Source organism: Anarhichas minor, unplaced genomic scaffold, assembly GCF_050575085.1.
Source record: "Anarhichas minor isolate MPS153535 unplaced genomic scaffold, ASM5057508v1 ptg000024l, whole genome shotgun sequence".
In the NCBI taxonomy this organism is placed as follows: Eukaryota; Metazoa; Chordata; class Actinopteri; order Perciformes; family Anarhichadidae; genus Anarhichas; species Anarhichas minor.
The window spans coordinates 14871007-14883641 of record NW_027466470.1 but is presented as its reverse complement, the minus strand read 5'-3'; the positions used below and the strand labels follow the sequence as shown (position 1 = coordinate 14883641).

Here is a 12635-nt window from a genome sequence, read left to right as displayed (position 1 = left end):
GAAGGAAAGTAACGTGATCCATACTTGGTCCCTGCATCAAAGTGGGAGCAACCATCCAAAGCACTCCACCTTGATTTATACCTTCTGTCGTGTTTGCCAGAGTTAGTATAAGGTGGGCATTGATTCGCCATCTGCGGCTGTTGGACTGCATTTGCATCTGAGCAGGATTCACAACGAAGGAGTTTGTGTACAACTAAATTAGTGTAAGAGATACCTCCTTTGTTGGTGAGGCTGTGTCTCCTTATAAATAATATACGGCAGACTGCAATTAAAGAAACTGATATTTAATCTGTTGTTCAACCAAAGCAGTAATTTCCAAATATAAAGCTTTTTAGTACCTTCAAAATAAAAGTGTTGACATGACAACATTTTTTTTTCATATTCTTCCAAACTCAAAAGTTAGCATTGTACTGGTTCCCTCGACAAAAAGCCAATGGGATTTTTACATCTAGCTCAAAGCCCATTAAAAAAACATTGACTTCTAAGACTAGGGAACCGGAAGTGCAAAAATGCTAACCCATTTCCAAGATTTCAGGACTAAATCCTGCAACACTCCATCAAGTGCTGACAAGAATATAACTGCTGTGTCCTGCACTACATTTTGTTTACCAAGCCAAATTGGTTTTGTAATTGTAGTTGAAATGCTTTGGCATAAAAATATGGTTTTCATAATCACTCTTTTACATGTTTTTCCTTTTTTTATGGTGAAATCTGGGTATAGCAGTCAGCAGTCATAACATCAACTATTATGCAGTATGACGGTAGCAGTTGTACAGTCATCAATCTAAAATGTTTAGCTAGCTACCATCAATTTTGCTGAAACTACAACTGTCACTAGCAGCTAGCTAGCTAACTAAGCTAACGTAAACTCTGGAATCTAGTAATTAAAGGTGACAATGAAGAGTATTGAAATAGTAAGAAAGTCCTGAAGATTTTGTTAATGACATAGGAGAAATGTTACACGCATCTTTAATACCCTTTTGATTATTACATTATTGGGATGCATTTGAACTGGTGCACTAAATTACATTATTATCTTATTTCTCAGTTAAATCACACTATTTAAATAATAAGCTAAACCTGAAAAATAATGTTGGTGTATTTTGCTTTTACTTATACTGTAACCTGACTGGATTTCAGTTCCTTTCAGTAATTATTTTTGAAATGGGATCAGGATGCTATAGAAGGTTCCTGGCAATATGAAGCGCAAGTATTTTAATCTTTTTTTTTTCAGAAGTAGAGCAATTATGGGGGGCTATTCTGGGTGCGCCTAGCATTTTTTCATTCCCTTCTGTTATCCTCCCACGCAGTATAGAGACATTTCCAGAATTCGTTTGTTAATCAAATCCAGAGACAAAACTATTCCCAGCCTAATGTGAGACTGTCTGGGATCTTTGGAACATAAAATAAAACTTTGACAAATGCTTTCCCCGAGTTTTGCATGTCTCCAATGTATATATGGTGTACATGGTGAAAGACATGTGTCTTTCTCTCCACCATACATTCCCATGGGTGTCTGAGAAACCAACATCTCTGTCACCAACCTCCACCCCTTTTTGTTCTATTTCCATCTATATTACTCTCCCTCTCTTGGCTTCTCTCCATCCCACTCTCTTTCTCTTCCTCTTTGGGCAGACATCCAGGGCAGATCGTTGCTCTCAGGATTTCATTAAAAGGATGTTGATGGAGCACTCTCCCCAGCCTAAGTAAATGTGCTCAAGTCCATTTGAGTGTGCATTGTTTGGAAGTGGATAACTGAAGTTGGAGGATTAAAGGAAAGAAGAAGAGAAGAAGGAACAGGGGAGGAAATAAGACGGGGAGAAGGATATCTGCATATTTGTCTTCCAGATTAAGGAGAAAGTTTACTTGGAATCTCTAAATAGCTTCTGTGAAGTGAAAAGGCTGAGCAAAATCAAGACCAAACACTGAACTCTTCTTTTTTCATTTACAGTACATTTATCTGGGACATTGTTGCGTGGACTAGTCATTGTACTCTGACAGGTATATTTGCTTCAGATTTTACTTCATTCTGCAGCAGCATGTCAGTGACAGTCTCCATGAAGATATCTGGCACATTGGTGGATGGGCAGCTTTAACCACTGCAAAGACATGACAGGTGTTTCATATCCTTGCTATGTGTATCAATGTCTATACACACACTTTATTGGGCAAAGAGACCATTACAGACACCAGTAAGTAGACACATTATTTCACCACCACATGTTTATCCTTCATCTGGTGGACCTGGCTGTCACAGGAACACGCTCGTCTCAACGTGATACCTCCCTGTGATACAGTCCCAGCACATCTCTGTTGCAGTCGCACTCCAGACATGTCGCTAGCTGTCACAACTGGTCACTGCCTGACACAGGTGGTCACAACCAGGTGGAGCCAGTACTGTAATCCTCATTCTGGTGACATTAGGTTGACAGCACACTCCTGTTTCTGCTCAAGGTTTTCTAGAGAGGAATTGTCTGTGCAAACATGGTTGGATGTGTTGTCCAAATGACTAATGTGGAAATTTAGTTGAACAAAAATTGCTAATGTCACAGAGTGTGGAAAATGGGCAAGAGGTTGTTTTTTTTGACAGAATATGGTAAGGTATCTTTGTGGAACATTTATTTCAGGTTTACACCCCCTCATGGCCACTCACCTTTTCCTCACAGTACCCACATTTATCAACCAGAAAATAGACCCATCCAGTATCTCTGGAGAATAAGGCACTCGATGTCACCCACTTTATTTATTATCATGGGAGTTTTGCGAAGTGTCACTTGATATCATTACAGATTACTCCTCTCAAGGCCTAGAAGTTCTGCAGCTGCAGTGACTGTGCTACATTCTGGCTTATCTACACAAATTCTGAGTTAACTGTCCGAGATGATAGCAGTGTGTGAATTCAGTTTCAGGGGCGATATTTCACTTCAAGGCAAACAGAAAACAGCTTGTTTCTTCTTCAGTAGCCAGCACAATATACCATATCCAAAGAGCTCTCCCCACAGCACTCCTGCTTTTGTGTTGACTATAGGTCTGTTTTAATTCCCATCATCACTTCTGCTACCCCCCAACTCATTCCCTGTGGTATTAGCGCTATTTTTACTGGAAAACATCCAGCTCCAATAATTTGTATTATGTTTTTGCCTTCTTCCCTATATGCATGAGCTGTTCAGCACTTCATGTTATTAAAGCAGGATTTTGGCAGAGCTATCATTGGCCCACAGCAGTAATTACTAAGGGTTTGCATAGCTGCCTCTGACTCACTTGCCTTGGAAATGTTATTACTAAAGTCTTTCTCATTGGAGGCGCACAAGGACCTTCTTGTGAAGCCTGTGTCTTTGCTCAGGCCATTCCAGCGACACTCAGCTCATATCCCCAACAGGGTCCCGGGGCATGAGACCAGATGTACAGAGCAAAAGAGGGAGTGAGCGAGTAATGATGAAGAGGGACCGTAATAGATAGCATTTTGCTTGGAGCAGCTATTTTTTCATGTTATTCTGTGTTTATTTCTTTGTTTTTCATCTTATGTATGTTCTTCCAAATAAAATAATTGACTTGAAGCATTGCCCCTGACAGAGTGACAGATGAAGAGGAAGGGGATTGGCCCTTTTGTTTTTTTCTCAGGGATGATATTCGGCTTGTATCTGTGTAGCTCCAGTCTGCCCTCAGACAAAAGGAAGGGCAAGAGAAAGTGTCTTGGGGTCTTAGTAAAGATGAAACGATTCAGATATGAACTAGTCTGAGGTATGAGAAAAGCACTGAAGTCGTTGGGGCTTAGATTATTGATCTCTTCCTCTCCGTATTTCTTTCTTGTTCTCTCATGTTCTCCGTCGGTCACACACAGACAACCACACACTGCACCAATCGCCTAATTCATTCAATGCTTCATGTCTGCTTCTCCGCTGGCTCGTGTGCTCATTGAGAGCTGAGTGTGTTGCCTCTGCGTCTTGCAGTGTTTCCTTATAGCAGTTTTCATTCAGGGTCGGGTGTTAAATCTCTTTTCAGCGTCGGCAACCTCGCAAAGGTCAAACCCAAAGGAGGTGGTCGTTAATGAGCTCAGCCTCTCCACCTCTGCAGTGCCATACAGCACTGACCTGTAACACCTCCATACGTGTGTGTGTGTGTGTGTCTGTGTGTTTGTGTGTGCGTGTGCAGTACACATACAGAAATACACGCAAGTAAGCCTGTTTATGATTATTCTTGTCCAGCATTTCAAACATCCACCTGCAGTATAGAAAAGGAGCGGAATAACTATTTTTTGTCTCTCAATCTCCTCACTAATCTCTCATTTCCCTCTCCGTCTCTTTCTCTACATCCCTCCCTCTTCTCTCTCTGAGTCGTCTCTTACCCTCTTGCTCTCTGAGAGTGAGCAGAGAACAGGGTGGTCTGTGTAGGTTGCCTTTTGGGTTTGGGTTTGTCTCCAACAGCGGCTTATCTGCAAATGCTCAGATTCAGCTAATTGGCATTATTAAACTGGTGGCAAGCTCACTTCAGATAAATGAGGAGGTGCTGTTGGGGGGTGTTCAGAGTGGGTGTGCACAATTGCGTCTGTCTGTGCCTGTGCATATGTTCCCAAATGTGTGTGTATATATATACTGTATATATATATTAAATATTAAATAATAAGAATATTAAACAAGCAGCTGTCAATTTCAGCCAACAGGGCGCGTGGCATGCCTGAGGCCCAGGTATACCCAATTACAGGCAGACACGCTCGATGTACGAGCAGAAGCCTGGGCCTATCTTCCTTTATTCAAACACTGCTCTGGGAGAGGAGACGCTAAATGTGATGTTGGTCGATGTGTGAAGGGCGGACACTGTTGGGAGCCGCTGCTGAGACAGAAGCAGAATCTTATGTATGTTTTGGCTGCTGGAGTGTTGATACTGGGTCAATGGGGGGATAAAGAGTTTTAGTATACAGCTGAGGCAAGCACGGAGGTGTTGAGGGTAATGGCAGCAAAAGAATGTTGGCAAAAAAACATTTTGTGAAACTGTTTTTTCCTTAAATTTCACCTTCTGCCCCTTTTTTTCCTCAGGGTGGGAAGATCCCAGTGAGGTGGACAGCACCAGAAGCCATCGCTTACAGAAAGTTCACCTCTGCCAGTGACGTTTGGAGCTACGGCATCGTCATGTGGGAAGTGATGTCGTTTGGAGAGAGGCCTTACTGGGACATGTCCAACCAGGATGTAAGTGTTTACTGGTAGACCAATGAATTTGTATCGTTACTTTTTTATACGATGTTTTTCCTTTTAAAAAGGATGTTAGGGCGGAACATTGGATAGTGAGCGTTAACTGGGCTTTCAGTCATGGAGAGAAAAGCCGTTGTATTTGATATGACAGGCTGAAAAGTGTAATTGTCAAATAATGTGTTGACTTCTTAGTTACACCCTAGTACAGCATGGCGTCACCACTGAAGATGCACCTCTTACTAGGAAGTAGCAGCTTTCTAGAAAGTTAGAGTTTATGGGATCTTAAAGAAAAATCATAAAAATAAACATTTAAGTAAGTGTAAAAAAACCAAGTTTGAATCTGAATAAACTGCCTCATTAAGAGGATGGCCATTTGCGTACAGATGTGGTTCAACGACCCCATAGATACACAATCAAGGATAACTCATAAGAGAGGAAGCTGTAGTAAATCACACATTTTTATCGGCTCCCATCTCATAGCATCATGACTGAAGATGTCCTTGACTCTGACTTTGAAAGCAGACGTATTATGGACACAGTTGCACACGATCCTCTTTCCTTCCTGGCCAGATTTTGAGAGCAATGGATGATTGCTGAGAGCTCTGCTTTGTTCCCCATGTCCGTTTGGATAAGGTCCACACACAGACTCCAACAAACACACAGGCACCAACACCAACCCCCAGAACCATTGGATATAGTCCCATACTACAAAGTCTCTCTCCCTAAGCTCCCTTAGTGAGACAATCAGCCAACCATCAGGCCTCTATGGACCCTGCTCCACAAGGACCGTCCAACCCAGCAGATGTTGCCTCAGTGGGCCAGCAGCAAACACTGCCTGGTGGGACTAATGCAGAGAAGAGGACTGGCACTGCTCAGCATGTCCGGCTGCTCAGTCCACGCACACACAACCACTTCTCCATATGCACCATTTGTCAAGATTGTGCTGAGTTGCACTCAACTCCGGGGTGGACTTGGCAACCGACAGAGCAGCCTCTAATTTTTAATGATAGTATCTTTTAGACTTCATTTCACACCAGACCCTTATCTCGCAACTATGCATTTTTAAGAAAAGATTGCATCTACAGACAGTTTGGATACATGGATATGGGTGAGAGAGAGGTCCATCAATGTGCAATGCAGCAATCTGGGTCTTTTGTGTTTGTAATATCTAAGAAGTGGCTTCATGGCAGCAGATTAAGCTTTTTAATTTATGTTGGTATAATATAGTTATTTAGACATAATCGTTTATTACAAAACATACATTATAGCTAAAAAAGAAGTGACTGGAGTTTGAAGGGTGGTCATTGGATTAAAGGTACTCCACTCAGCCTAAGTCTCCAAATCTGCCTCAAGTTGTGATAAAACTTTGTTCAACTCTTTCAAAACACTTCACTCTATCTCTGACTACCCTGAAACTCTTAATTGTAGCTTCTCTCTAACAAGGCCAGGCAGCCTTTAAGAGACATGTGTCAAGTGGCTGTGCTTCACAGTGTTAATTATATGCAATCTGCCCATTCCCAAGTGACCTCTTTCTACAGTGACACTGCCTCTGCTTTCCTTGCCGTCTCTTTCATTGCTCTGTCCTCCAGGAGTGGCATATGATTGGCTGCAGTCAAGAAGAAGGGCACATCAGCATGAATGCTAACTGTTTCTTGAGTGGCCAGAGGGAGCGTGTCCGTATGGGAAAGGGGTGGGGTGTTGTTGAGGCAGGGATGAGCGTGTCTGGATTACAGAGTGAATATGCTAAATATCATTAGTCACTGCAAACTCAATTGGTATTTTGTTTTTAATGAAGTATATTACTGACAACCAGCCAGTTGGTAGAAAAAAACCTGTGACTGACAGCAATACATTGTAAATACCCAAACTTCCCCTTCCCACCCGTACTCCAGGTGATTAACGCAATTGAACAGGACTACCGTCTGCCGCCACCTATGGACTGCCCCAGCGCTCTGCACCAGTTGATGCTGGACTGTTGGCAGAAGGACCGTAACGTACGACCCCGCTTCGCCGACATTGTCAGCACCCTGGACAAGATGATCCGTAATCCCACCAGCCTCAAAGCTGTAGCCAACATCCCTGCAGTGTGAGTAAAAACACTTTTTCAACCCGCACATTACACGTGCATTCACCCTAAAGGGGACATTAAGTATACACAAATGTGCTTTTCAGCAGTTTATATATACAGTATTTACACATGCTGTCTGCACAAACAATCCAGCACGCACATGCTTGCTTTTTATCTCCTCATAAAATAAACATGAATTTATTACTGTTGATTGCATCAAACCTGAATTTTTCCTCCCACCCATTCAGACCCCCATATTGGCTTTAAAAAGTTGGATTTTTCCACATTTTGTGGTTGTTAAAGCAAAAAACGTGTTTTTCCAAAAATGTAGTCAGTAATACAAAATGTACAGAGATATTCAGGATTTGTATTCATTATTTTGTAGAGGGACCATTTGCCTTGATTTGTTTTGAAACTTATGGATATGATATTGCCAGTCCTGCATTTGTTTTGGGCAATTTCTTCCACCCTTCTTTGAAGATCCTCTCAAGCTCATCCAGATTGGTTGTGGACTTTCTGTGAACTGCAAGCTTCAGGTTCCTCCACAGATTTTCCATTCCAAATTTGAGGCTTTGGCCGGGACACTGAGGGTCATTTTGAGACTTGTCCTGAAGCCACTGGTTTTGCCGTGTGCTTTGTGCAGCTGCCATGTTAAAAGGTGAACTTTTGGCTTTGTGTGAGTTTGAGTTTCTACAATGGAGCCTGTTTTTCAACACGGTCCCTCCTGTATTGTAGCTCAGTTCACTGTTTCTTTAATTGTGACCAGTTTTCTTATATCTGAAACTGAGAAACATCACGATAGCTTGCTTGTTGTACTAGCAGCACTTGCCATTCAGCCAAGGAGTGGAGCTGTTCTCTAGATAGATAGATAGATAGATAGATAGATAGATAGATACACTCACACTTTCTCCTTCTCCATCTTGCATCTTCTCACACACACCTACGCAAAAGCCATAACCACAGTTCCTCTCCTTCTCTTCAAATCCTCCTTTTATCAAAGCCCTGTACTATACTTACCCCCCTTTTCCCCTCTCGCTTCTGCAGGCCTTCTCAGCCACTGTTGGACAGATCCATACCTGACTTCAACACCTTCAGCTCAGTAGAGGACTGGCTCGGTGCCATCAAGATGAGCCAGTACAGAGACAACTTCCTAAACTCAGGTTTTACCTCCCTGCAGCTGGTGGCTCAAATGACCTCAGAGTGAGTTCATCTGCTCATGCTCAGGTCTAAATCCATATGGCAACTGATGGGCGCACTTGTATGAAATGACTAAACTTCAAGTGTGTGTATTTTTAGCATGAATGCGCCCAGTGACTCAAGTCTTTGAACGATTGCATCCAAAAGATTTTCTATCAACACTTCCAAAATGGATAAGGATGTAAATCCTTTAAATACACATTTTTAAGAGACACATTTATTTGCTACTGTCTCTGTGTTCATGAGTGTTTCAAAGCATGGGTCGTGAATTCATTTCTCATAGCACTCGTGGTACCAATAGACATGCACATTGCACTTCATTTATTTTAATTAACAATGTTGCTTGGTCTACAAATTTATGTGAAAATGTATAATCATTCTAACATTTTTTTATTAAAAATGTATGCTTGGGGCTTGGTGGCATTTATGCAGTCTCTTTGCAATGCAAAGCAACACGCATTACTAAGTCTTCTATCAAGTGGTAGAATTAATTTAGTAAATTTGTGTTTTCTGTTCATCGCCACCAGCTTTTCACCCTGAAATTGCTCTTTCATATACAGCGATGTTACGACTGTAAAATGCACCCGACAATGAAAGTCTTTGTATTTTGCTAGTATAATGCGTTTACACTCAAATAATCCATTCCATCTTTAATATGATGGAAAGTCTTTCATCCATTGCCTCAAAAATGTTCTTGCTTTTCAATTTTCTCTCTTTCTCTCCAGGGACTTGCTGAGAATAGGAGTGACCCTGGCAGGCCACCAAAAGAAGATCCTCAGTAATATCCAGTCCATGAGGGTGCAGATGAGCCAGTCACCCACGACTATAGCATGACTACAGGGGGCGCTGTGCCACGGAGCAGGCAGCATTCGCAGGACCAACAACAATGGCAGCCCTCGAATGACCCCTGATCCATCGGAACGCGCCAGAATCGAGACAATTGTCTTAATCTAATCCACTACCATGACAACAGGAGACCAGGGTCTACACCACCACATGATTAACCGTTATCACACTTCATGCAATCCACGCCGGGAGTTCAGGGTTCAGACTTGATGCTGTTTCTCCATTTATCCTCAATAAAGGAAGGAAGACAGGTATCAGTTGATGTGGTTATGGACTGCCATTCATGTCATTTTAAACCAAAATAACTCCAACAATCCGACATTGACACAGGGACTCCCTCACAATCTCAGACTGTATGGCACAATGAGTGATATTGTACTTCTTTATTATCTGGACTTGAAGATGTTAAAATTGTAAAGCGAAGTGTGAGACATTTAGAAACAACCTGTGTGACCTGTGATTTTTACCGTCGTCAATGTGTGCAATGAAGATGCCTTGACCTGGCCAGAAATAAGTCCCAGAAGAAAAAAGCAATGACCAATAGGAATAATTAGAGGGAGAAGAATACAGGGATGTACAGTGGAGCACCATCTTCAACTGTCACATCATATTTTGCTCGTTTGAAGAATTTGAAAAAATGTATTCTAAATGGACTGGCCAAAATTTAGAGCCAGTTATATTTTTGTCTTTTACCATCTGTTTGTTTCTTTTGTTTTTATCACTATAGCAAGATGCCGCCCACTCGTATTTTAACTTTAACACTACCTGTGGTAACCTGGGTGGAGGGCCTTACCAAAGGACTTCTTAAACCAGCCCCACCCAGATTCAGAGAATATAAATATGTTTATCTCTTGCTGAATATGATTATATATGTCATAATAAACCTTCATATTGAAGGTGATATGTATGAATATGTATGTACAGAACTCTCTGCTTGCATTTTTGGCAAAGACATGTTTGTTGACTAGATTGTGATAGACACATGCAATGTGTAGATTCCCCACGGTGCCCTGGTTTCCTTCAGGCGGCCGGACAACAGACACTGGGTTGTACGACTCCCTGCTTCAGGGGCACAAGGGCAATCCTAACCGGATCTTAAGCTGAGGAAAACATTAAAGGAATTTTAGGCAAAGAATTGGTATTGTAGAACTATATGACATTTGCTGTAGGAGTTAAAATAATTGACAAAATATCCGTTTAATGTGGCTGTACACATTCTGTCTCTTGCTGGTGAGCACTTACTTGTACAGATATGTTTTATGTTTTTATTTCTTTTTGTTCTGTTGTTGTGTGTGTGTGTGTGTGTGTTGCGAGTGCTCAGCAACATCCAGAGGGGAAGGAAACTCCACACCTCGGCCGGCCCACATCTATGGTAAATATCCGCTGACTCAACATAAAATTGCTGTGTATCAGTATTTCAGGCAAATCCAGTCAGTCTTTCTCACGGGTCCTGTAAGTATCTTTGGCGGGGCAAAACCCGCTGCACGTTTGAAATGCTTGGGAGAGTAGCTAATCAAAGCGCTGGAAATCACTTTTCACTTCTCTACACAGTCAAAATGAGCATCTGGGCTGAGGTTTGCCAACAGACGCCTGATGGCATTCCTATGAACACACAGGCTTATTAATAAACAACCCACACGGCTTCCACGCCGCTCACTCTGTAGCAAAGCCTTCCACAGACTGCCGTAGCTAAGCTGCTGAGTACATCTATGCACTCTCACTATACGCTGCTGCCATATGGGTATACAGGTTGAGGGCAAACACTTTGTGGGAGTTTCATGCATATATGAATCGGTCCATAAGTCTTAGCTGCAGGAATTGGTGTTTGGAAACACACTCTTTGGTAGTGCTTGATTGCAAGACGTCTATACTGTTCCTAAGGGATGCTGTGGATGGACTGTCTTTGAAATTACACTGCTGTATCTGGAATATATTTTGCAAATATTGCTGGATAGTACACAAGGATGATTTCTCTTTTTTTAGTCTGGGGATGGTCTGTGCAATGCGATAGTGTGAGCGCAGCTTGGTGATGAGTAGCGGTGGTTTTGCTTACTTATTTTTTCTTTGGCAAGTTTTATCAAGTGTTGATGAAATAGTAATAACAATTGAAAGCAAACTGACCCGAATGTCCCGTGGTTGTTTTCCCATGACATGCGGCCATGGTAGCAAAGTGTCTTATTCACAGACAATTATCATGAGCTTTTGTATAATCAAGTCCCTGCTGTAGCTGTGGCCCTGCTTATATCCCCTTTGGCCCTATTTGAAGAGGCATGAATGAATACAGATCTAACCACCTTTCATCCCAAATTACAAATTGATGGCGGACCCACTAAGTGATTATTATGTATACTCACCCGCCTTAAGTCATCCTCCTCCTCACTCTGTCCTGCCCTCTCTCCCTGCCCTCTCTCGCTAGCTGGCACATCTCCAGCTCGTTTATCCTTGGTGTAACCAAGCTGTCCTGGGCTGTCCTGGAGTGGGCTGGGCCATGGCCACCCCGGCCTGAGAAATGGTTGGCTCCATGCTCAAGTGGGCCCGGGCAAGGATGCAAACACCTGCTGGGACCCCCATTTGACAGGCATCAGATCAGCCACGGTTAGGGAGACTGATGGGAGTGTCAAAAAACAAATACACACAAACTAAGGAACCCTCTATTATGATTTGCCCACATCTGGTTTCCAGCCTGATGCTTAATGAAGAGAAAGTTGGCAGAGACCCGACAGAGTCTGTGCTTATGTGATTGCAAGAGGGGGATGAGTCAGTTTACAGAAGGGTGGGGTTGCAGGATAGAGGTGACATAAAGATGGAGTGTTGGATGAAAGTCAGAAAGTTAGCTTATTGAAGTAAATCGGCTGTTTTTGTTTTGCAGTTTGGTTTATGTGGCAACATCTTTGTCATTGTATAAAGTTAATTTCGTTGGTTTAGTTTGGTAATGGAACATACGGTAATCAAGCAACTGGTTTGCTTCATGGGCAAAATCAGTTGCTTTCTCTTTTTCCATTTATCAATATAATAATAATCACATACTTCTTGAGATTGGCATGAGTCCCTTTTCGCAGAAGCCAATGATTCAATTTGAATCCATTAGTCCTCTATTCAGCTCAGTCTCATGGATTTGCTTTTCAACCCAAGAGCCTGTGAATGAGATGATAGAACGCATTCATTATGCAACAGTGTAATTCTCCATTTGCTCTGTTTGTCTTTCTAAATATCTGACTGTAATGACACTCCAGTGTGATGAATGGAGAGGCGGGTCGCCATCCCTCTCTGAAAGCCGTTTCATATGGAAGCCATTCATCACACTGATACAAAACACAAGAACAGAGCTTGTAAAATGT

The 12635-nt window shown here is 42.2% G+C and overlaps 1 protein-coding gene across 1 annotated transcript in view; it reads left to right on the top strand.

The window, feature by feature from the left end:
* The window catches only part of LOC142956053 (ephrin type-B receptor 1-B), a 93091-nt gene extending 83806 nt beyond the window's left edge, over positions 1 to 9285 (top strand). Inside the window, exons 13-16 of the mRNA XM_076097353.1 lie at positions 5034 to 5183; positions 7079 to 7272; positions 8299 to 8454; positions 9177 to 9285. Coding sequence (XP_075953468.1) covers positions 5034 to 5183; positions 7079 to 7272; positions 8299 to 8454; positions 9177 to 9285 — 609 coding nt within the window. The remainder of the gene's footprint in view (positions 1 to 5033; positions 5184 to 7078; positions 7273 to 8298; positions 8455 to 9176) is intronic.
* The last annotated feature ends 3350 nt before the right edge of the window (positions 9286 to 12635 follow it).